This window comes from Stenella coeruleoalba (genome assembly GCF_951394435.1).
Source record: "Stenella coeruleoalba genome assembly, chromosome: 9".
Taxonomy (NCBI): Eukaryota; Metazoa; Chordata; class Mammalia; order Artiodactyla; family Delphinidae; genus Stenella; species Stenella coeruleoalba.
The window spans coordinates 46,394,467-46,418,730 of record NC_137155.1 but is presented as its reverse complement, the minus strand read 5'-3'; the positions used below and the strand labels follow the sequence as shown (position 1 = coordinate 46,418,730).

General features: G+C 41.2%; 1 protein-coding gene and 1 long non-coding RNA gene across 5 annotated transcripts in view; one reads left to right on the top strand and one right to left on the bottom strand.

The window, feature by feature from the left end:
• Positions 1-24,264, top strand: part of DYNC1I1 (dynein cytoplasmic 1 intermediate chain 1) — a 340,153-nt gene that overhangs the window by 203,879 nt on the left and 112,010 nt on the right. For all 4 annotated transcript variants that reach the window (XM_079932590.1, XM_079932587.1, XM_079932589.1 and 1 more), the window contains 3 exons: positions 3,274-3,436; positions 5,434-5,533; positions 13,103-13,228. In XM_079932590.1, coding sequence (XP_079788716.1) covers positions 3,274-3,436; positions 5,434-5,533; positions 13,103-13,228 — 389 coding nt within the window. The remainder of the gene's footprint in view (positions 1-3,273; positions 3,437-5,433; positions 5,534-13,102; positions 13,229-24,264) is intronic.
• LOC307192089 lies at positions 13,694-16,648 on the bottom strand. Its single transcript, XR_013829962.1, has 3 exons — positions 16,631-16,648; positions 16,332-16,386; positions 13,694-15,928 (listed from the first exon to the last, which is right to left on the bottom strand). It is a non-coding gene; the product is annotated as an uncharacterized lncRNA (long non-coding RNA).

Genomic DNA, 24,264 nt, shown 5'->3' with positions numbered 1-24,264 from the left:
TTCTCTAAACTTTGAGTTTCATGACTCTAGTACATTGTTTTCGTACTTCTTATTCAAGCTAAATATAACTGTTCAGGTAAATTTTGGTAAGTTTGAAAATTGTGCTGTCATTGGCTCATATGTAAGTCATATCCATGTGTACTACTTTTCCTGAAGCATCTTTATTTCTTAAAAAAGGTCACTTTAAATGCATAAAATATTGTTAGCTCTTGGCAGAAATACTCCATGTTGCAAAAACAAACAACAAACCTGCTATAATAGCAATTTCTGCTTAACTTGTAAGAAAAATCAAACATTATCATTGCCCTTGTTTTGCGCTGTTAGGCCTGTTGCTGTTAAATTACTCCCTACCTTTTTATGCAGAGAAGATGTTGAAAATAATTCTTTAGGTTCCAGGGGTAGGGAAAAGCTGAAGAAACAGAGATTTTAGGGAGAATTTGGGGTCTCTCCTGGAGTAATACAATTCTGATTTTAATTGTTTATGCTTATATTTTAAATTTTGTGGACTCCATTAATCAACTAATTTTTTTTTCATGAAATATGATGTCTGCAGAGGTTTTACCTCCAAATACAGATTTTGGTTGTGGTTCCTGGATACTCCATTATGTTTTCATTACATTGTAATAACACATCAATTTAAAGACTTTTAAATATGAGAGGTTTGGGGTTTTAGCGAAAATAACTATAGCTCTGTTTAACTCCTAAGTTGAATATTGTTTATGACTTTTAAAAAGTACTCATCTGCACATGCATCTTATTATTTTGTGCTAACAAATCATGTCATTTGATCCCTGTTAGACATCAAAGCTTAATATAAAATATGTTCTTTGTTTTGCTTCAGTAGCAATTTAATTTCAAGCCAAATATTGTATTGCCAAACATAATATGTGGAGACGCTACTGCTTCACTTACCTGAACTTGGCCTCTGCAAATACGCTTTGATCAGCCATTTATGTTTCTCTTAGAGAAGAAGTTGTATGTCTTGAAAGCTGAGATCAAAATGACAGTAAGCTACAGGGAAGAAAAAGATTACAGAAAATTACACAGGAACTGTTTTTTATTCAAGGTAATGGACCTGTAAGGAAATATACAGGTGGAATACAAGTAGCTCAAAAAGATAAACAGAGAATAGAATAGGTATTTTTAAAATGTAAAAACAGGAATAAAGGGAAAAAATTCCTATTTCTCTGCTTAATTTCAAGTGTGTCTCAAGTCATACATCAGCAGTGACAAAAGCCGAGTGAAGGTTTTAAAGTAAGACATTCTTCTTGGTCCTGTAGCATCCTTGTTTAGTGAAGTTTATTTATTTATATAACAGTACTGACCAAAACAAAAGGACCCTAGCGGTTTCCCCTTTACCTAGTTACATTTAGTAGTTTTACTGTTTTCTTGAACTTATATCAGGGTGAAAAAATTCAAATGCCTAATTTATGGGTGTTTTAGAAAGTAGACTAGTCATATATAACTGCTAATTATTGAATGCTGAACTATTTGTCAGTATATTTAAGTCTTAAACCAGACTTAAAGTTTAGGTATCATTGCCTCATTTTATGGATAACACTGCGGCTTAGAGAGCTTTCATTGATAAAAGAATCCAAGCTAGCAAATGGCGGAGTAACTCTTGGATTCCAGGTTGGTTTTGTAGAGTTCTTGTTATTTACAGTTTACACATTGCCCACTTCACCATTTCTCAAACTAGTGTCTGTGCAGCATTGCTCAGCAGATGTTGATGGAGGTTTTTGGAGAGTTCCAGTACACATGGGCACATTTAGGGCTCTGGAAACTTCAGCAACAAAGAAATATTTCCGGTAGAAACACCGGGGTGAGCTGTATTTGGAGATAATCTTCTGCTGTAGTGGATGAATCATGTTTTTCCACTTCTCAAGGTGTGAATCAACTACGTCGTAATCATTCTAATTTCTTGTACAAATACAGACCCTGGAGTCTTTCCAGATCTCTCTGCCTTTCAGTCTGGGGCAGGGGAGGGGAGGCCAGAAGGGGAGAGACATTGTGAACATTAAAAGCTTGAGATCTACTTCCATGGCTCTGCAGGAGGGCTTCTTGACGGTTCAGATTTCTCAGGACAGTGGCTTCAAGATACCATTAATCAAATCAAATAACACTTCCATAAAACATTATGCTATAGGTGGCTATACCTAAATGATTCCTCTGACCATGTGGCCAGGTAGAAATCGGTCCTGGTTATGAGGGTGGTTGTGGAAGTGTTTAGGAAATCCTGTGGGTGAGTCATTCCACCAGGGACCCCTATGGTTTTAATGCACTACCCTCCTCTTGTAGCTTAAACTCCAGGAGCTTCTGGTCCTACTGGAAGGGTAATTGATCAAACATTTATTGAAGTCTCTCTGCACAAAAGTTGAACTGGGGTTCCTGAAGAACCACAAAGGTTCAGCTGACAGTTTCTGCCCTTAGGGATTTCTCACTCTGGGGGAGTTCCTAATCCTTCCTCTATAGTTTTATGTAAACCCTGCTACTGAAGGAACAGTTTATATAACCTAATCGTGACTCTGAGGTGAGCTGACTTTCAGACACTATGACATATTGCTAGTTACTTAATCTCTCTTTGCCTTATTTTGTATCTTCAAATTTAGTCTTATAAGCTTAATTATGCTGGAAAAGTAAGGCATAATAACAATTATGAGGTGTCTTATAGCATTTATTTGTTCCATGTGTTTGTTTAAAAGCAGAAGATATCTTGGGTAAAGGTGCGTTTGGAAGGACATGTTTCAGTTTTTGAGGAGAATCTATGTAACAGTCAATCAGCCTTATCAAGTAACTATCTAAAATAAAATGAATTTATCAGCAGAAAGAGGAAAGGTGCTATCTAGATCATACTATAGATAGTTCTTAATTGTTTGGTATGCGCAGCTTTACAATCTGATATACATTGTTTTATAGATTTCTCTATTATGTACTATTTGAGCTGTTTTTCAAGTTCAGTTCTAAAGAAAATAATGTTCAGAACTCATTGTTAAAACACACCAATCATTTTCATTTGTAATATTTTTCAACTCTTCAAAATAGTAATTAGTCCAGATATGAAATCTTTTTGTAAAATTGTCAGTGAAGACATCTGCAAAAACCTTTGATGTGAATTTAAGAGTAATTTAGAATTAATATTAACAATGGTTTATTTCACTGTGTCTTATCACTCTTTTGATAAGCAATGTCTTTCAAGAGTTGGATTCCTCTTGAAATGTTTTAATTATCCCTTTTTTTTTTTTTCTTTCCCAACAATCTCTTTTACATAAATAGCTCCTCCAAGGGAGCTGACAGAGGAAGAAAAACAGCAGATCCTTCACTCAGAGGAATTTCTCATCTTTTTTGATCGGACAATACGGGTAATTGAAAGAGCGCTGGCAGAAGACTCCGATATCTTCTTTGACTATAGTGGTCGAGAGTTAGAGGAAAAAGATGGGTTAGTTTCTTGTGTGCATTTAAAAAAATACTGTGATAAGTTCTCTGTTGATTCTAAATTCACTTATGTTTTGAGTAGGCAAGTTCCAAGCCTAACAAATCAGAGGAGTATGAAATTCCAGAGCTGATCTTGCTGAACAGCTTCGACTAAGGGCTTTGGTTATGACTTCTGGCTTAGAGTTTCCTTGTAATTATCATGTGCTTCCATGAAATGCTTTTGAACTTGATATCTGGGGAACAGCCCAGGTGATAGAGACTGGCAGAGTCATGTACATTGTCCTCTGAGAAAACATAAGCAGCAAAAGGAGATTTGTGTTATATCCCGTAGATCTATTTTTGATGTCTAAGCAAACAGGAAGCCGAAGAAAATAAACATGAGATATGGGAGACCTTAACTGATGTGGGAGACAGCAAACAGAGACTGGCAACTCTTTCCTCTTTTGATGCCATAAGATTATGTGTATATGCCTTTTAGGAAATACAAGTGCCATTTACTTTCAACTAACCATTAGAAGTAAATGGCCCCAAATGACTTGCCCCGTGACTGCAGCATATGTGTTACGTTCGGCAGGGGCTGTCAGCCATCTTCGTGTGGATAATTGGAGGCGCTTTATGAGCTCTGTGAGAGATAGAGCTGGTTTTTAGCCACCAATTTCTTTTGGCCGAGAACAACATGAAAAGATGAGGTTACCTGCCTTTTTCATTAGACCTGACATTTTACTACTTCTAAAATTCAAATACATTGTCAAAGGCCAACCTGTCATCGTTGAAGATGCTCAAGGCAATGTAACCGTGGCTCTGAAAACAGTTTCAAAAGGGAGTTCTAAAAATGTTCTAAACAGTCGACAGCATCGTTAGACTCCATCAAAGAGAATAATATTTGGAATATATGTGTTCTATTTGTTTTCTTTTAAAAAGCCATTACTCTATGGCTCAGTTAGTTTTCTGAGTCCTCTTTCCCTCTGGGTGTCTGGCACAGCGTTATACTGGGTTCCTGGCAGATATTTGGGTGCACGTACCTCTTGCCTGAGTTTGCAGTGGTGGAGCTGAGGAAAGGTTAGCAGGGGGGAAAAAAGTCATGATAAGTCAGCTGCTTGGAGCCCAAGTACCTAATCTGAGGTCAAGTCACCCAGTCTGAACAAGAACTATATAGGACAAGTGATACAGGGTGCAAAGCAATGGAATGAAGCAAATGAACAGAAAAAAAGGGTGAGTGTGGAAGAATTCCTGAACTGAAGCCCAAGGAGTATAGGCAGCTTTTTATGCAGATCCCATAGATGCTGACACAGAACAAGTATGACTCAATTTAAACACTCGGTCTTGTGGAGCGAATGCACGACCAGTGCAGAGTTCTTCAGAGGAGGTTTTGCAGCCAGTTGAATATCAGGCAGGTAAACAGTAGCCAAAGTGTAATCTTCCTCCACCCAGGTGATGTTTTGGTCTATGTTAAGTATCTAAGGTGTTTGGTGAATCCCTCACTCCCCGGCAGGCCTGTCTCACGGTGGAACTTTTCACTTGCTATTGAGCAAGGAGGCAACTGCCACCTTCAATCAGAAATTACAGGTAAAGAGAAACATGCATATCATTTCTGGTCTAAGGCCAGATAAGGTGATATTGATACCAAAGACTCTCCAAATGTGCTGCGCTTCCTTGCGAGCTGGGGAATTTCTTGTAAACTCTGATTCAAGGCAGAGCTTGTTAGGGGGAGGAGAATGCTTTAGAACTGCTCAAGATAGGAACCTGAAACAAATCTGACATTTCACACCAGGCTTGGAACAACATGTGGGAACCTTTTCTGGGCCAGGTTAGAGAGGGCTTTGCAGAAAGGAGATCACCTTTAGTTTATTTATGATCAGAGTTTGCTGTCTAGATCGATGCTTTGGCTTTAGAGAGTATTGTGCGCCATGCTCTTGCCATTTCATTCTTTCAGTATGAGCACTAGAGATAAAGCCCCGTTTTGAAGCATCATATTTGTCTTTGATGTTTAAACCCTCCTAGGGATGTCCAGGCTGGAGCCAACCTTTCTTTCAATCGTCAGTTCTACGATGAGCATTGGTCCAAGCACCGAGTAGTCACTTGTATGGACTGGTCTCTCCAGGTAAGAATTGTTGCTGGGATGGGACAAACTGGACTTGTGTTCTCATGGCATTTGTATTTTAAAAAAAATAAGAGAGAATTGCTCCACTATTTTGGATGTGTTCACTAACTTGCAGTTTTTTTCTGTGCCTGTTGGTTTTCTTTCTCATGTTACTGAAGTTTCAGTTTAAAATTTGCACTCTATTATTCATACACATTGAGTACTTACTAGGGACCAGACGAAGAGCCAGGCCATTCTGTCCATGAGACTGCTCTCACTAAGGTCACCAATGATTTGCTACTTGTCAAATCCATGTGAATATTTTTAAGCCTTAATCTGCCTTGACCTCTCTTTGTCATCCAGCTTTGTTGACTTCCCCATACTTCTAAAAATATTATCCTTCCACTGAGTTCCACAACTCGACTCTCTTTCAGTTCTCGAACTCCTCCAAGACTTCTTTTTCCTCTCCTACCCTCGTGGTCCTCGTGGTCATGCCCTCAACCTTTACGCTTCTCGACATGCTCTCTGTGGGAGATCTCTTCCACTGCTATGGATTCAACCACCACGTGGGCAGCCTTTTTCTATCCCCCACCCAATCTCCCTCCTGAATTCCACTTTACACACCAGACAGATCCATTCAGGTGTCCCATAGAATCTCAAACTAATCACTAACTCATTATTTCCACATGTCTGAAATCCTTTTTTGCTTCCTCTATTCTATGTTAAAGCCATCACAATATACCCAAGGACCTAAAGCAAAACTTTCGTCATTATAGAAACTTTCTCTCCCTTATCTCCTAGACCCGGTCTGTCACCAAGACTGTCCGTTTCGCCGCTCATATATTCATCATCTTACACCTGTAGTATTGCTAACCTTCTTGTGTTCTTTCTACATCCAAACTTGTCCACCTATAGTTTTCCCTGTAGACATCTAGCCAAATAATATTTCTACAAATGCAAATCTGATCACTTCACTCCCTGGATTAAAACTCCCTATTGCCTGCAAGAAAAAAAAAAATCTAAACTCCCTCGCGTAGCATTCATAGTGAAAGCAGGCAGATTTACCAAAAGCCAATTGAATGGCCTACTCAATTAGTGTATAATTTACCCAGCACTGAGTAGTTAAATAATGCACATAAAGGCACACAGCCTAATTGTGGTGGGGTCGGAATATGAACTCAGGTGGTCTGACTCCTGAGCTCACATTCTTGATCACCATGCTGCGTCCCCTCCTGTAATGACAATGACATAATAGCAATGAGGGAAATAGGGATGATAAGTACTGGGCATTTATACACAGTGCAGTTTCTGTTTTCTTATAGTCTATGCTTTTATTGGGAATAATTATCATGGCTAGCTTTTAATTTGTGTTTCTTATATACTAAGCACTGTGCCAGCTGCTCTGGAGGCATTGTCTTATTTCACCCTCACAACATCAAGTGAGGCAGCCACTGTTACTATTTTAATTTTATAGCTGAAGAAATTGAGGCTCAGAGCAACTAAGTATCTTACTAACTGTCACTCAGCTAGGATGTGGTACAGCAGGGCTTTGAACCCAAGTCTTTCAGCACTTCCAGGCATATGCTCTTTACCAGTGCCTCCCACAAAGGACTTATGAATCTGAAACCAAAAGAGGTTCTAAGGGCTGAGTGACGTAGGGCGGAGAGCAAGTGCTTTCCGGATTCAGTGGAGGTTGGAGTCTGTCTCTGGTTGGACAGGGCATCTTAGAAGACTGGGATTAGACAAATGGAGGGGAGAAGAGTGTGTTCTAGGCAGAGCAGTAAAGCAGGTGATGTGAAGAGCCCCATTTAGTCATGCTGAGAACAGGAACACTGAAGAGGAATGTAAATCCCTGCAACCAGACTGTCAGCAGCCACAAAGTGGGCAAGTGATCTCTCCCCTTGAATCTCTTTTTACATCCAAATGAGAGAGCACGCGGGGCATGGTCGTGCAGAGGCTAATACAGGCAGGGTGTGCCCAGCCACTTCCCGCCAGTGCGTGGGTGCTCTGTGAGCACGCGCGGGTGTGTGTGCAGAAAGCAGATTCCATGGCTGAGGAGACATTTAGCTCGGCTTGTTCACTCGTTCAGAGTCTGGAAATTACACAGGAACCTTATCTGACACATTCCTCAAAGGCAGGTTTCACTGATAACTCTCCCTGAGGAGGCAGCAGGGGGCTCACCGTGGGGCTGGTCCCTGCCTGGCCTCAGCGTGTGGTGGGCCCTATTGCCTGTGGATAGGTTTGTTTCCACACAGGATCTTGTGTGTCGTTTTTGTTGCAGGAGGTGAAACTGGAAAGGGCAGAAACTCCTCCATAGAGAGACTGCATCTGTTTTTCCCCATTTTTGTGTAACCTGCCATCTACACTGTGGGGAAGGGGTTTGCATTTCTGAAAAATGTATTTTCTTTGGAGCATAAGAAACAGGAATTAGAGCCCTTACGTCATAACAATTTTGGGGTTCAGAGGACCAGGTTGACATACGTATGGAATGAAGAGACTTTCTGAGTGAATCTACATGCAATCCAATGATATTAAGAAAGAAGAAAAGGATAGAGGCATAGTCTTAGCGTCTAGTAGAGGCGTGTATGCTTAGGATGATTATGAGTGGAACAGAATGGAACAGAGGGGAAAAAAGGAAGAAACGGTAAGATTCCTGCATAGCTTTGCTGTGACCTCTTGTACTTCTTAAACAAGAACACTTTAACTTTGCGATATTTGCAAAATATCCACCAAACATTATTCCTTGGAAGACATTTGGGTGCTTGGGGAATTATGTCAACTTTGCTATTCACTGAATATTGTTTAGCACAGGGGGTCAATAATACTATCCACATATCACATGACAGATTTGGCAGACATATACAAAACCAGACTTACGATCTCACTCCCACCATGTATATTCCTCTCATATGTAAGTTGCATCCTCTAACCTTGGAGTCATCCAAGATACAAAGCCAAGTCATTTTTTTTTTAATTGAAGTAAAGTTGATTTACAATGTTGTGTTAATTTCTGCTGTACAGCAAAGTGATTCAGTTATGCATATATATACATTCTTTTTATATTCTCTTTCATTATGGTTTATCATAGGATATCGAATATAGTTTCCTGTGCTATACAGTAGAACCTTGGTGTTTATCCACTCTCTATATAATAGCTTACATCTGCTAACCCCAACTTCCTACTCCATTCCTCCCCCATCCCTCTTCAAGTAATTTTTGATAACTCATTTAATTGCAAAACCCAATCAAATTTACGGTAGCAAAAAGACCCCCACTGCGATCAATTCAAATCCACTTACATGTGGAGTTGATACCTACTTTATGTCATGGCCTCCACTTTGTGCTTATATTAGGAAATAGCTTCCTAACTGGTCTCCCTGCCTCAATTCTCTACACTGTTGCGTCATTGTAAGTACTTTTCCAGTTTACTATTTGTGAAGATTACTTATTTGCTCTCAGTGTCACCTTGAGCAAATTACCTGACTTTTTTTGGCTTAAGTTTCCTCACTCATAAAATGATAATCATACCTAGCTCACGTGCTTATTGTATTAAATGAGTAAATGTATTTAAAACACTTCGAGTTTTAAAACTGTCTAGTATATAAAAAATACTCAATAAATGTTAAAGTAGTAGTAGAATTAGTACTATTAGTAGTTGCAGAGTATGTCTCCCAGAGTGAAGTCTAAAATCATTAGCCTGTACTCGGTGACTTCTGTGAGGATGCCCTGAGGCATCTGCAGCCCTTGTATCTTTTTCATCTCTTCGTATCACCTGCCTCCCAGCCAGGTGCTACAACCTACTGTCTCCTGAATATGTTCTCCACTGCATTAGTCAAGAAAACTTTACCCCTGGCTACCTTCAGGAAGAAGGGAAATTTATTCGAGAGCTGCTAGGGTGCTCAGGGAATCCACGGAAGAGATGAAGAACGGGGGCTCAGGAGTATAAATCTGGGCAGCTCGAGAGGCTCCACCAATAAGATGCTGTCATAAGCTGACTCACTTGCCAGCGCATGGGTTCTGTGTCTCAGCTCAAAAGTTACAGTAGCCAAGCTAGAGAATGTGATTGCCCCAGCTGGGTCAGGTATGAACCCTGCAATGAATTAATTGGCCCTGGGAAGTTAGACACCTGTGTATTGAGGTAATCTCCAAAGATTGGGAGAATCACTGTGAACCAGGCAGACACCCAAGAGAGATTTCCTGCATCAATATTTACCTGACTATACAATATTTACCCTCGTCTGTACTCTCCTCTCACTTCTCTCCTAATCACCTAGCCATTTAACAGGGCCCAGTCAAGTCTCATTTCTTCTCAGAAGCCCTTTCCAATATCTCTCCCTACCATACCCCGTTCCAACTAAAGTAGTTATTTTCTCCTCTGTGCTTTGATAGAACTCCTTTTGTATCTCCATCTTAGCATGTTCTGCTTTTATATTTGTGTTGTAGTTATTCATACATGTGTCTCACCTCCCTCTGCTAAGTGATGAGCTCCTATAAAGCAAAGCATGTTACTGTTGAAATTCATGTCCCCCATTTTACCTGGCACCAGTGCCTCTCATATGCATGGGGGGAGGGGGCACTTGACGCATGCCACAGTGGGCTGGAAGGGACATGGTCTTTGAAACCAAATAGACTTCAAGCAGGGTCTCACTTTATCATTTATTAGCAACTTAACTTGGAACAAGTTCCTTACCCAGGGGACCCTTGGCTTCTTTGTCGGTAGAAGTGGGAAAACCATTGCTTACTTTAGAGAATTGTAAGGATCAAATGAGTGAACATGTTCCCCAGCCCAGTGTCTGGCACATAATGGCACTTAAAACATGTTGGTTCCTTCCTCGCCAATAAATGTCAGATTTTATTTCTTTATAAGAAAAAGCAGCTTGAGAGCAGATCTGGTAATTTCCGGGTAAAATTCTCCTAGGTTAAATATTAGATAATTCAGCCCCGTGAGTAATCACAAACTTCCTAGTAGGTAATATTCCCTTTAAGGTAATAATTTTAACCTTTAAAGTTTAAATAATCGTGCAGAGATTTACTACTTTTTATTGGAAAATAAGAAAATATGATTAGTCATGTTCAAACAAACATACTAGAGGAGACTTTGAAATCACAAACACTTTCAAGAGATAAGAGTTAATCAGTATCTTTAGGCCTTTTGATCCTAGTTATAGATATTTCACCAAAAGCATTTCACTGGTATTTTACAGAAATTCTCCCTGTTTTCTAAAGGAGTTTTAAACCCAATAATGTAAAATATTTTTTTAATGAAAAAAGAAGAACTGCAAGTGGGAGCCAGCGATGAGACCCAGATGTGAAGCTGTGGGATATTATTCCAGACACATCTGGCTGTCCATTGGCCACTGTGGTAGTGGTGTTGATGTTTATAGAGTTGCCTTTTCACATGTGACATAGTTAAACTTCAGATGGGCAGTCTGGAGACTTCTGTGTTTATCTGGATGTTAGTTTCTTTGAATGGGCTTCGAATCAAAGGCCTTTCTTAACAGGCCTTTGATTCATCCGCTGAGGAGTGTTTTCTAATAAAGAATGATTACTTTCCCCTGGTGGCCACATACGTGTGTGTCGTTGTAGGCTTATACTTTCTCTGTACCAACTGGCGAGTTGTAACTCTCTGCAGCTTTCTTAAGTTGAGGGAGCTCAAAGAATGACTACAATCACATAGAAGACTTAGGTTTAATTATTTTTGATAGAAAAAAAGTTGATGTTCAAATTTATACAGACAATCTTATGTTAAATATATGCAGTGTAGTGAAAAAGAAGGGAAAAATTACCTGTGAGCAAAGACTGATATGATCTGCTATAATCCTGATGCTATTTTTAACGGAGCTGCCTTATGGGAATCCCAGGTAGGAATGACATTTTCATGAAATGTACTCTAACTCCTGAGTACCTGCCATGAGATTCAGCCTCAGTTTATTTATAACACTCAGCATAGAGTTCATGTACAGTGAGTAGGTATTTCTACTCACTGTAGAGTCCTCTTTGTTATTTTACTACTTGTGTTTCTTTTACTTGAGCTTCTAATTGTTGGTGTTATTTAACAACAAAGGATTAAAGATAAGGTCTTGCCGCGGAGCACAGGGTTACTAACATAAGAAAGAGCATTTGTAATTCAACAGATTTTGGCACAAGTTTATTGTGCTAGGACTTACTGTACTCTGGATTCAGAGGTCAATAAAAACAAGTCCCTATACTCAAAGAGCTTACAATCTAGTAATAGACATAGACCAGGAGAAGCCGTAATACAGTTTGACAGGTGCTTTAATAGGGGGACACACGTAATTGCTAAGGGAGCTGCTGAGAGGCAAGGAGGGGTGGTGGATAGTTAGATAGGATTGTCTGGAGGACTTGGTGCCTGCATCGAGTCTTAACGAATAAGTTAATGATGTAACCAACACAGAAGAGGCATTCCAATGAGAGTGAGTATCAGACTCGTGGTACAGAGGCTGTACCTATGAACCTCAGAACTAGCCCAGTGAGGCTGGGTCATAGAGTGGGGTTGGGAGGAGGGAGGGAAGGTTGTAAGAGATTAAGCAGAGAAAGTAGAAAATAACAGAGGATGAAGGATCCTATATGACCTGGATTTTATCTTGAAAGTAATGATGAGCCATTGAAGTATTTTAAGCAGAGGAGTGACTTAGCCAAATGTATGTTTTGTAAAATCATATTGACAAAGGATGAAGAGTGGAGTAGGTGAGGGTAAGGCATGGCGAGCCTGGAAGCAGGAAGCCATTTAAAAAACTGTTTTCATCCAGACAAGAAATTCATTTAGGAGCCCTTTGATCTTAAGGATAGAAAGAAAACATGCATTTGAATTACCATTGAGGAAGTAGTGAAACACAGTGTGTGAAGATGAGAAAGAGGGAGGAGTAAAAAATGAACGTGGAGTGTCTGGCCTGGACAGCTAGGTAATGTCAGTGCAAAGCACTAAAGGGATGAATGTCGGAAGAGGGAATGTTGAAAGAGCAGTAGGTTTTTGTAGAAGGTAGCAAGCTCGCTTTCTTATGCACTGCATCTGACGTGTCTGTGGACAGCCTTGAGAAATCCCCAGTAGCTGTAAAATCTGCACCTCAGAGAGAAATCAAGCCTAGAGATAAAGATTTGAACATTGTCAATGTATTAATGCTTATTAAAGCTATTGATGAGTTCACGCAGGGACCGTGTGTCGATAGAGACAAATAAGGGCAGAACACAGCCCCCCTTGGAATATAGGTAATAGAAGAAACTGTAGGGACTGAAAAGAGTGGTTTGGAAGAAGATCAGGAGAGAAAGATGTCTTGGAAGCCAACACAGGAGAAAGGAGGGAGTAGCCGAAATGTCATATAACCCAGAGAGATCCAGCAGAGCATGCAGTTTAGTGGTCATTAGTGAGTATGGCAGTACACGTGGAACGTTTGTTGGGAGTAGAAACCAGCTTGCAGTGGGTTGAGACGTGAGGTTGGTATTAAGTATGCCACAGCTTAAAAAGAAAGTGCCATTGAAAGTATGTAATATAGCATGTGTCTGTTGGAATAAGAATGTTTTCCTTGTGTTGTCATCTTGGCATAAGCCATCCTTGTGACCTCTTCCATCCAGTACCCCGAGCTGATGGTCGCTTCCTACAACAACAACGAAGATGCTCCCCATGAACCAGATGGAGTGGCCTTGGTTTGGAACATGAAGTTTAAGAAAACCACACCAGAATACGTCTTCCACTGTCAGGTAGGAGTCAGCAATGTAAAAAAACCTTATATCTCCTGTTAGACCAAATATAGCTCATGCTGCCTCGCATCTGTTTTATGTGGAGAGGAAGAACTGAGTTTAAAAATGGAATTGTTGACAACTTTGGAAAATTCCCCCACAGTAACCTAATGTCTGGGGAAAGTGGCAACCCTCTGCAAACAGTTCAGAAGCCTAGTTGGGGACTGTGTGTCATTTTCTTTCCGTTTAAAACAGCCCCCATGAGGATGAGTTTCTAAAGACCTCGCACTTAGGAAGAAATCCGGGTGTACCACTTCCTCTGCTTAGCAGGAACGTATGCTTGCCCACGCTTGTGGACACCCTCAAAACAGTACCATTTCAAGTTCCCTCCTCTCTCTGAAATGCAGTTCAATGGGATTTTGCCAATTTTAAGTTTACGGGTACCATCTTGCTTTACAGGTAATAATACTTTTGTAGCCAGTTTAAGGTAAGATTTATCACTATCTTTCTTGAATTGTTGAGAAATATAGATACTGTTTCCGGTTTGCAACTAGTCTGGGATATTTTACTGCTTGTATCTGCTGACACATTGGTCTTCTCTTCCATTCAACACAATACAGGCTGAAATTATGTCACAGTTGCACACACTCGGCTTTGCCCTATTGCCATGACTCTGCTGAAATAATAGGCCTTGGTAGTGGCCAATACACCAACCCCTTTGTTAATGCCCCTCTCCTGTGATTATGCACAGGAAAATGCAAACAAACGGTTTAGCACAAAGTTTCAGTTCCTCAAATATTATGATTCAGAGGTCCTGAGTGGCAGATTACTCTGAAAACAGATACATTAGTTGAAGAGGGTGGGTAAACCTGTTGATATTTGGAAGCTTAGTGCCATTTTATATCTAAGAGCTGAGTATCTTTTTGAACTAAAATATGTTTAGACTTTAGAACATTATCAGATATAATTTGGGGAACAAGAGCTGCTGGAGTAAAAGTCCCAGCTTCAACCTGATTGAGTAACCTCTAACTCTGACCATGTTTTTCTAATTTGAGATCTTAAAAACAAGAAGTCCTGGTCTGCATAGTAAATAACCTTTATTTTTTGAACCTTTGAAATAAGAACAGTTTTTTCTTTCTTTTTTTTTTAGATTATCAAATTTGTCAGTCTGATATGCTCTTTCTGTAAACATAGAAGCACAAAATCCTAATTTTATTCAGTTTAAAGAGTTTTGCTGAATTACCAAGAAAATACTAAAAGGATTATGGGATAAGCAGAAGCACATTTTTTGAAAAACAGTGCCATTTAAGCTATTTGGGTATTGTATAAAGCATATATTGAATTTTTTTAAATTTAAGAAGTGACACTATATTGTTTTGGTCGAAGTACATAATGTTTATCATAATTTAAATATTTTATTATATTAACTGACGAAAGGTAGCCTGTGGTAATAACAATTTGATCATGTGCTTAATATCCATAACACTGCACAGCAGCAGGTCAGTAGGAACTAATAATGCTGAGTGAAGAGGCAACTTACAAAAGTCTTCGGAATTAACTGGAATTTTCAAATTATCTGTTTTATCACACAGTGGTTAATACAAGTATTGACTGAAAGGAGCATTCTTTCATCTCCTGGTATCTTTGGGATCATTTACTAAAAGCTTCACCAAAATGCATTTAACCTTATTTTTAGTTGCCCCCTTAAATGCTCCAATATATGTGTTTTAGAAGATATACCCTTGATTTTTTTTTAGAGTCAGAAGTACTCTGAATATCCTAACAAAAGATGCTGACTAAACTATCTCTGTATTCCCCAGATTCCTACTATTATCTTCACTTCATCTGGTGACCAGAAGCAGCTGGGGGTTCTAAACTCTACTAGCATTCTCACTGAGAAAGGGGAGAATTCTAATACTTCTAAACTTTGGGGTTAAGTGACATGTGCAAGGGAACAGTCTACTGATTTAAATGTTAATCACATCGAAATACCTTCACACCAACATTTAGACTTGTATTTGACCAAAAAACTAGGGACTGTAGCCTAGCCAAGTTGACACATAAAATTAAGCATCATACCTGGATTTCACCTCAGAGCAATCCAGGAGATTGCTTTCACAACTCCTAAAGTCCTACTGATTTCAGATCATTTTGGGCTAATAAGCAAATATACCTGGAGTGATCAACTTTGAAATTATTAGACCTTGAGTGGGAGCTTTCCTAAGAGGTGAGAAAAAAACAATAGTTTGAGGACATGGGGAATGTCTCTGTGACATTGATCTCTGAAAATAAAAAACATATTTACATGTTTTAGAATCTACATTCATCGTGGTAAGCTACCATTACTCCCCGGGTGAGAAACTGTGGCTCAGAGAGGCCATGAACCCGGGCAGGTGCCCGTAAATGGCAAAGCCAGGATTGAAGTCAGCTCATATTTACTCTGAAGCCTGTGTATTGCCTTCTGCTGCACTAGTCAGGAATTCAGCCAGTTAACACCACGCAGGTGTGTGGCATGGGGGTCTGGGGAGAAGTGAAGAGAGAAAAATGGAACAGAGATGTGTTTTCCATCTTACTTGATCATTGCAGTCACCTGGGCGACTTTAAGACCTCCTGATGCCTGCGTTTCATCCAGAGATTCTGATTTAATTAATCTGGGGCACAGTCTGGTCATTTTTACAAAGCTTCCAAGTGAGTTGAAGATGCAGCAATAGTTGAAAACCACTGGAATGTAGAGGAGAGATGAAGAAAGGGGATGATAGGTGATGAACCTAGTTGGCTTCTTTATTTGGAAGTATGGCCATCATTCCTTTTTCCCCTTTGGCCCAAACTAGAGTGGCGTTTTTTGCCTTTGTTACTCTGATGCCTTCCCACCTGACCCTATTTGAGAAATTTCCTACCAACTCCCTTCCCCCTCCCGCTTCACCTCACGTGGAGGAGGTGGAGACCTCCACGCCCCACCCCTCCTCCCACACATACTTATTTCCTTGAGCTCACTTATTGGTGGGATCTGCTTCTGTGGTGGTCAGAAGACCCAGAGTTGTTTTTCCAGGAGTGGACTCAAGACCCCATTGAACACGACCAACGTGCATTGGACAGTGCCCTTTCTTTTGGGATAATGACACACCTTGCTGTAGTTGATCTCCGTGAAGTTCGGATCACCTCCAGGTAAACATCAGTGGCTGCCAAAAGAAAACAAAAGTGCCGTGATACCGAGTATGACTGAGCTGTTGGGAGGCCAAAGCAGGGATAACTTAGGCAGCCAGGGAAGATGTAGGTGACTTAGTGGATGTTGGTGAGGTGGAGGGAAAAAGTAGTAAGAGCAGTTTGGTTACCGTGCACTAACCATGGTAGTGCAGGGGGGAATTTGGAGAGCCCACAGAACTAAAATAGACATGAGAAAAACCAAAACCGCCGCTCACCGACCTATCACTTTTCTTCTTGTATCCTTCCTGTTCGTTGGTGAAGCTTATTTACTACAATTGGTCCTTTCCAGACATTATCTCACTGAACTTGGGTAGAATGAATGTGCTGCCACATTCTCCTATGATGTTGCAATAATTTCAAAATTCGTTTTCTTAGTAAGAAAGAGGACTGGAGGTGAGGAGCTACGGGTGCCTTATGATGTTATCATTTTGGAAGGATCACATTAGCTAGCCATTTCTTGCTGATCTCTTGATTCTTCATATTTTTCGCCAAGTGTATAGTTGCAAACAAATCCTATGGCTCAGAAAAGCATCGTTTCAGGCCCTAGAAAACAAACGCACAAGACGCAGCTATCAGTTCCGTTTTCCTTTGCAAAGACTGACAGGCTTTTAGCCTAACGGTAAAAAGATTGCAGGAGGAAGGCTCCTCTCTCTCTACTGAGACTATAGCAAGGCCAAGTACCTTCCACTTTCGTGGGCAGTTTTCTGTCTTTACTAAACTGAATGTTTAGTGTGGGCTCTGGTCCTGCATTTTCTATTTTCATTTCAATGAGAGCCATCCGTACTTGGAAAACATCGGCAACTCTGCATAGAAATCAGCCACTCAGCCCCACCGCACCATCTGGCAGTGCTCCTGCTGTCTTCTGTAGTGGCTTCCACACACTGTCATTAGATTATGTGTCTGACCACCCTGCATTGCTTACCCTGGTGTGGTCTTTCTCTTTTAAATGCAATGGATAGAATCAGAAATATATATCTTAGAATTATCTGCATTGAGGTAAGTGGAAAAGCTATATTTAGAGGCTTGGCTTGGTCAGAGGTTTTTATTTTTTTCCTGATTTGGTTTCTTTGTTCTTGGCATTGGCTTTTTGAGGATTATCTGACAATGACCTGAAACTGACACAGACCTGCAGCTCTTCTGATTTCGGGGGCGGGGGGCGGGGTTGGGGGGTGGGTGGGTGGGTGGGAAGCAGAATGTGAAGTGAAGGAGCCTCATTTGTGCCAGTGTTTAAAATCCTCAGCTGACTTTTCCCCCCATGTGTGGCTTCGCTTCTCATTAAGATTCTATAAAGGTTACAGGTGAGATTGCAGCTACAGCGTTAGCCATCCAGTGCTCGGTTTCGCGTGAGGTGCCTGCTGACCTCATCATCCCCACCCTTGCTGTGAGGAGTGATGGGAACCCGGGAGAGAATGTGGGCTGCTGGTGAGGGGAGTGGACAGAAAGGCAGGACTGGCAGCTCTGTTCCTAGCTGACCACACTGCTGAGTGACCCTGGGACAGTTGTTGAGGCATTGTTGTCATGTCGTGGAGAGAAGACTTCCCCTAGTCTCTGGTGGAACTGTGAGGTTTATTGCATTAAACTTGATTTCTTCTCCCATCAATTTTTGTTCCTCCCCCGGCTCAGACTGTGGGCTATAATCTAAACGAACAGAACAGCTATGGACACAAAGATATAAATTAAATGAATTTTCCTAGGTATATTATGACCAGCGAAGTGTTAGAATTTGACTTGAGGATTCTTTTTTTTTGGTGGTACGTGGGCCTCTCACTGTTGCGGCCTTTCCTGTTGCGGAGCACAGGCTCCGGACGCGCAGGCTCAGTGGCCATGGCTCACGGGCCCAGCCGCTCCGCGGCATGTGGGATCTTCCCAGACTGGGGCACGAACCCATGTCCCCTGCATCGGCAGGCAGACTCAACCACTGCGCCACCAGGGAAGCCCTGAGGATTCTTTTTAAATTAAAGGACAGGTAACATCCTTACGGCTTGACTGATTTTTTTTTTTTTTTTTTTTAAGAAGTCATTTTCTAAGCTTTTCTCTTCAATGTGGCAAGGAGTGGTTACTCCGTAGAGGTCGGAAAAGAGAAGGGATGAATGAATGGAAAGTTCTTTGACAACTAGGGTTATGTATTCAATATGAGTTCCTGGGATGACAAAGTGAGGGCACATGATAGGTGCTTAGTAATTGCAGAATAAACTCCACAGACAAGGCCGTGCTAAGTAATGGAAGACCTAGTTTTCAAAGGCAATGCTGGGTGGACTGCAGGATGGAGAAACCCAAGAGAGGAAACCTCACTGTTGTTGTATAGATTGTGATACACATTTCAAAGTACACAATTATGGATAATTAAGGAATACATGCAACAATAAAGGTAGAATTAAACTCTTACGTAAAAGATGCAGGTTATATGGATCAGACAAGAAGAGCAGCACAGCAGGGCTATTTTGCGTCTTTAGGAAAAAAGAAAAGGGAGTTTACACGTACATGCTGAAATGAAATGCAGACACTCGGAAACACTTTTTTTTATGCCGATTGAGTATGACTGGTCCGACGAGCGAGGCTTGAGCTAGACACTGATTGTTATTAAACCAAACAGCAGGAACTTCTTTTTCTGTTTTGGCTCAGGAAGCTGGAAGCAGAGAAACTGCCTTGCCAGCTCTCATTCTTTATCTGCCTGCTTTCTAGAATCTTCTCCAAAAATTAAGAAGAAGCAAAACTGATCATTGGGACACACCTAGGGAGATTAGAGTTAGCAGCAGCATTACAGCCAACAGGTTGTATCAGAGACGATTCCTCATCTGGAAATAGCAGTGAGGGAGCTGTGTACCTGACACGTGACCAAGTGAGCTATTAGATGCAGGGGATGCCATGAGAGTCCACCTTTGAACACATTGTTTTTAAATTCAAGCTGAAGTTTAACATTATTACAAAGCTACCTAAGACTTAAGAGCGTTTGGTCTGCCCCATTAATGTGCAAGGGAGTTGGAGGCACAGAACCCAACATTGAAGATTTTATTCAGTTCTCGAAATGCCCTTCCCTCCTCTTGCCGTGCCCTGTGCTAAAACGGTCTGAACGGGGCTTTCTGTGGTTGTGCTTCATCGAGGAATTGCCCAGTAATTATTGGTGCTGTGCATCGAGCTCCAGACAACAGCATGAGCAAGGTTTCCGGCCTGTCACTCCCCTTGTGCTCACCACCCTGCTACCTGGCCATTGACTGAGGTCACAAGAGCTTGGTCTAAGGGAAATGGGTGTTTTCAGGGGTCTGGGTTGAATACCAATGGGGTTCTCCTTACCTCTTAGGATTATTGTGAGGATAAAAGAGATAATATAGGTGTGTTAGTCTGCTCAGGCTGCCATAACAGAATATCATAGACTGGGTGGCTTAAACAACAGAAAATAATTTTCTGACAGCTCTGGAGCTGGAAAGTTCAAGATCAAGGTGCCAGTCATTTTGGTTTCTGGTAAGGACTCTCTCCCTGGCTTACAGACCACTGCCTTTTCGGTATGTCCTCACATGAAGATAGAGAGTGAGCTCTTCTGATGTCTTAATACCATCACAGGGGCTTCACCCTCATGACCTCATCTAAACCTAATTACCTCCCAGAGGCCCCATCTCCAAATACCATCACATTGGGGATTAGGGGAACATAATTCTGTGCGTAGCAGTAGGTGAATATGCTTTGAAAAGATAAAAGTATTCTCTTTACATTTGGTTGTTTCCCTATTACCGCATTTTAGTCCATCCCATGGCAGGAAGCTTAAACTTTGGTATTCTTATTTTCCTTGCTTGAGTATTTTGCAAAGCAATTTCACCTAACTTAGATTCATTCGTTCAACAGACATTTATGGGGTACCCAGTATGGCCAGGTCCTCAAGCAACAATAGGCTAGAGCTGAGAAGAGGCTGTCCCCTCTCCACAAGAACTCTTCAGTTTGCCCCCATCCCTGCCATGCCCTAGTTGTTTTCTAACAAGTACAAAATAATCTCAGTATTTTGATAACTGGTACTGTTGTATCAGTACACATGGCTGAAGTAGCATCCTTGCTATTTCTGCTTCCACCGTGTACTGGGTACAGATGCATTTGCTTCCGTGCCTTAATTACTTACACTGATTGTTTGCCTCAGGCACAGGCTACATAACGGAACCCACGGGTCTCTAACATAGCTCACATGGCTGCACTGAATTCTGTATAGACTCGCTGGCCACTTGCCACGCTGGACTCACTCTGTAGACCTTGAAGCAAGAGTAAGGAAGATGGGGCTGACCAGTGTTCTACTTGCAGCTAAGACTAGATTAGCATCTCTGTTAAGAGCTCTCTCTCCTAAAGACTTGGGTCCAGGCCCCCCAGGTGGGGCTTCCATCTTCCATCCTCTGAAATCTCAGATTGTGCTTTTCCTTTATCCTACATTTTAGGCAGGAGCAGGTTTAAATTATACCAGGTGGTCTAAAAGGAAAGAAGTCTCAGAAAGGCAGCCCTGTCCCTCAGAGGTGTGGGTGTGGAGGAACCCATTCCAGGAAAGGAAACAGAAGCCAGGAGTGGACTCTCATGGTACCCCAGATCATGTTAGCATCTGCCAGGAGGTTCTAGGATGCCACCACCTCTGAGTGAGTGCCTGTGCGTTTTTTTGGCGTCCTTACATTCTAGGCACAGACTCACTCTGGATTTCAGGCCATCTACTTCTAAAGAATAGACATTTTTCCCCGTTATAAACTTGCCCCAAACCTTCTACTTTGTGTCTAATTTATTTCAGACAGTGGCTCAACAAAAAAGCTGACCTTTCCATTCTTTAACTTTTGAAATTATTTGAAAGCATTATTATCAAAGAGAATTTGTGGAAGGAGAATCATCCTTACTTCCGGGGAAAGTTTTTTTTAACCTTTGTTGTGACAAGTGGTCCACCCTTTGCTTTTAGCATGCTTACATCTGATTTATAATTTTTTTTAATAAATTTATTTATTTTGCCTGCGTTGGGTCTTCGTTGCTGCGCGCGGGCTTTCTCTAGTTGCAGCCAGCGGGGGCTACTCTTCATTGTGGTGCGTGAGCTTCTCATTGCGGTGGCTTCTCTTGCTGTGGAGCACGGGCTCTAGGCACACAGGCTTCAGTAGTTGTGGCACATGAGCTCAGTAGTTGTGGCTCACAGGCTCTAGAGCGCAGGCTCAGTAGTTGTGGCACATGGGCTTAGTTGCTCCGTGGCATGTGGGATCTTCCCGGACCAGGGCTCAAACCCGTGTCCCCTGCATTGGCAGGCAGATTCTTAACCACTGCACCACCAGGGAAGTCCCTGATGTATAATTTTTAAATGATGTGTTCATTAGTAGCCAAAGAATTAAACGAGATGTTGCTTTTCTTAGGTGAAAGATTTAGCTTAGTCAGTTTCTTATTGTAATCTCATAAATGCATTGAGTTTGTCACATGCTACAGATCATTGTTGCCATAATCATTTTATATTTATACTTTTTGTAGTTGCTCTTCTCTAAAGTTGATAAGTTTTCTCCTTTTGACTTGTTTTAAAAAGTATTTCCAGCATCTATGTACAATAAGGTGTGTTCTTTGCTTCTTGAGAACGCTGTCTAGCATTATGTTGCATAGTTGAAGTTAAATGTATTCCTTATACAAAAAAAACCTTTATTTCTTTAAAATAAGTTTGTTTTAAATATGGTCTTCTGGAAAGAGAAAGGGACAAGAGCAAAAAGTGTCTGCACGCACACACCCAAGACTCTAAAATCCTAGTCAAAAGCTATATTTTATAAAAGAGAATTATAGTAATGTTGATGGTTTGCCAAAACCTCAAGCAGTGACAAAATCCACAGAGTGTCCTGGAAGGGATGCCTTTGCAAAACCATGCCTCTCCAGATGGTTTGGATTAGAGATGTTTAAAAACACATGGCAGCATTAGTTTGGTTTAGAATTCATAGTTAATTCAGTAGATAAAATAATGCAAATTTGAAACCCTAGCCTGTGTATCAGAAAAATCATCAAATCTTATGATTGCTCTTAGGGGAGGTTGGTATGTGATGTGTTGATTTTTTAAATGATCTAATTGAAATAATAAAATTAAGAAGGAATAAAAAAGATTGAAAATACAAGAGTCTAAGGAAAAACTTTTCTTCTCTGCAGAATATTTATTCCTTTAAGCTGTCATATCCAATCAATTTGTATGGGATTCGACAGCCAATTGTCATTTCCTGAGATAAACTATGTAAAGAGGTTGTGTTACAGAGGCAGCATGAAAAAAAAAATGGAGAAAATAATTCCAGAGCATGATGCAGAGAAAGACCGAAATGTCCTTAGAGTCCACAAAGTGTGGCCAGGATCCCCTCACCTTGTGAAGAGTAACAGATAAGCAGCTTATGCACAGGTTTTCCCTTGGGCTTACTCAGCTTTTCCCCCTGCACGTACTATTTCTAAAGGAAAGTACTCTTGGTCTACATTATAGTAAAGTATTTTGCTGTATATGTGGTTTTTAATCTTGGTAGGGACTCTGTGTGAACAGTGATGTCGCACACTGTGTTCTCTGGCACGAGATGTGTAACAGTTACCCCAGGGCCCCAAAAGGCTCCATCACTAAAAGCCCGGCTCCTACTGTCCGCTTCCTTATGTCTAAAATCAGCAGTATCCTACCCTCTGATCCCACAGCTGGGCAGCCGGCAAACAACTTCTGGAAAAGAACTTCTGTGTGGGAACGAAATTCATTTAGTGATGTCTGTTACCATGTGTGCTACCTGCAGCACAAATAAAAGCATTCAGCTGTGTTAAAATTGGCACTAGAAGAATGTTCATCCAAGAGCCTTTCAGAAAATACAGGACAAAGTTTCTACAAAAATAGAGCCAGAAGTTTTCAAACAACAGTTGATGGGCTTCTAAGGGCTTGCCCTTAAAGGGGGCTCAGTGTTTCATTCCCCCAGAAAGGATCACATTTTGGCATTTTCTAGGTATAAAAACTAGAATTGTGGCTTTTAATGTCTGCAAAGAGCTCCACAATCAAAGCAAATGTGCTCCTTTAGCCGCAAAGTATACACACACAGACACACACACCTTATACACACATACAAAGAAAAATGTCGGGGAGAGTGGGCAGGTCCTGTGAACAGAATCTGTGTGGGCTCATGGAGATTTTCACAATTAATTTAACTTTGTTTTAGTAACAGAGACATTGTATTAGCCAATCTTAACTACTGATCCAGGGTTCTGCATCCATACTCACTCAATATTTGGAACCAGAGATTGTATTTTTGTTTCATCTTTTAATAGTTTTTTTTTTTTTTTTTGCGGTACGCAGGCCTCCCACTGTCGTGGCCTCTGCCGTTGCGGAGCACAGGCTCTGGACGCGCAGGCTCAGCGGCCATGGCTCACGGGCCCAGCCGCTCCGTGGCATGTGGGATCTTCTTGGACCGGGGCACGAACCCGTGTCCCCTTCATCGGCAGGCGGACTCTCAACCACTGTGCCACCAGGGAAGCCCTTCTAATAGTTTTTTAAATAGCTGGGGTTTGCCTTTCCATTTCAGTCCAGTTACCATTATAAGATAGGCTAACCGTGTTCTGCTGTATTGGGTGGGGAGGGGATTGGTTTTCATTTTGTTTTTCGGGTGTTTGTTTCTCATATGAGTTAATATTTTGTCCACGAGATCTAGCAATATGTAGAATTGTAGAATCTCACGGTTTGGAGGTACCTTCATGGTTTTCTGGACCAGCCACCTATTTCATGCCTGAATTCTCTTGAATGATTCCTTCTTCCCCTGCCAAGTCATCATGTTGCCTTGCTTGAACATGGCTCACGCTCCTGACCCAGGGCAGACCGCCCCGTCTCTGGCCAGTGCTGCAGTTTCCCAGTGAGCTTGCTGCAGAATGACGTT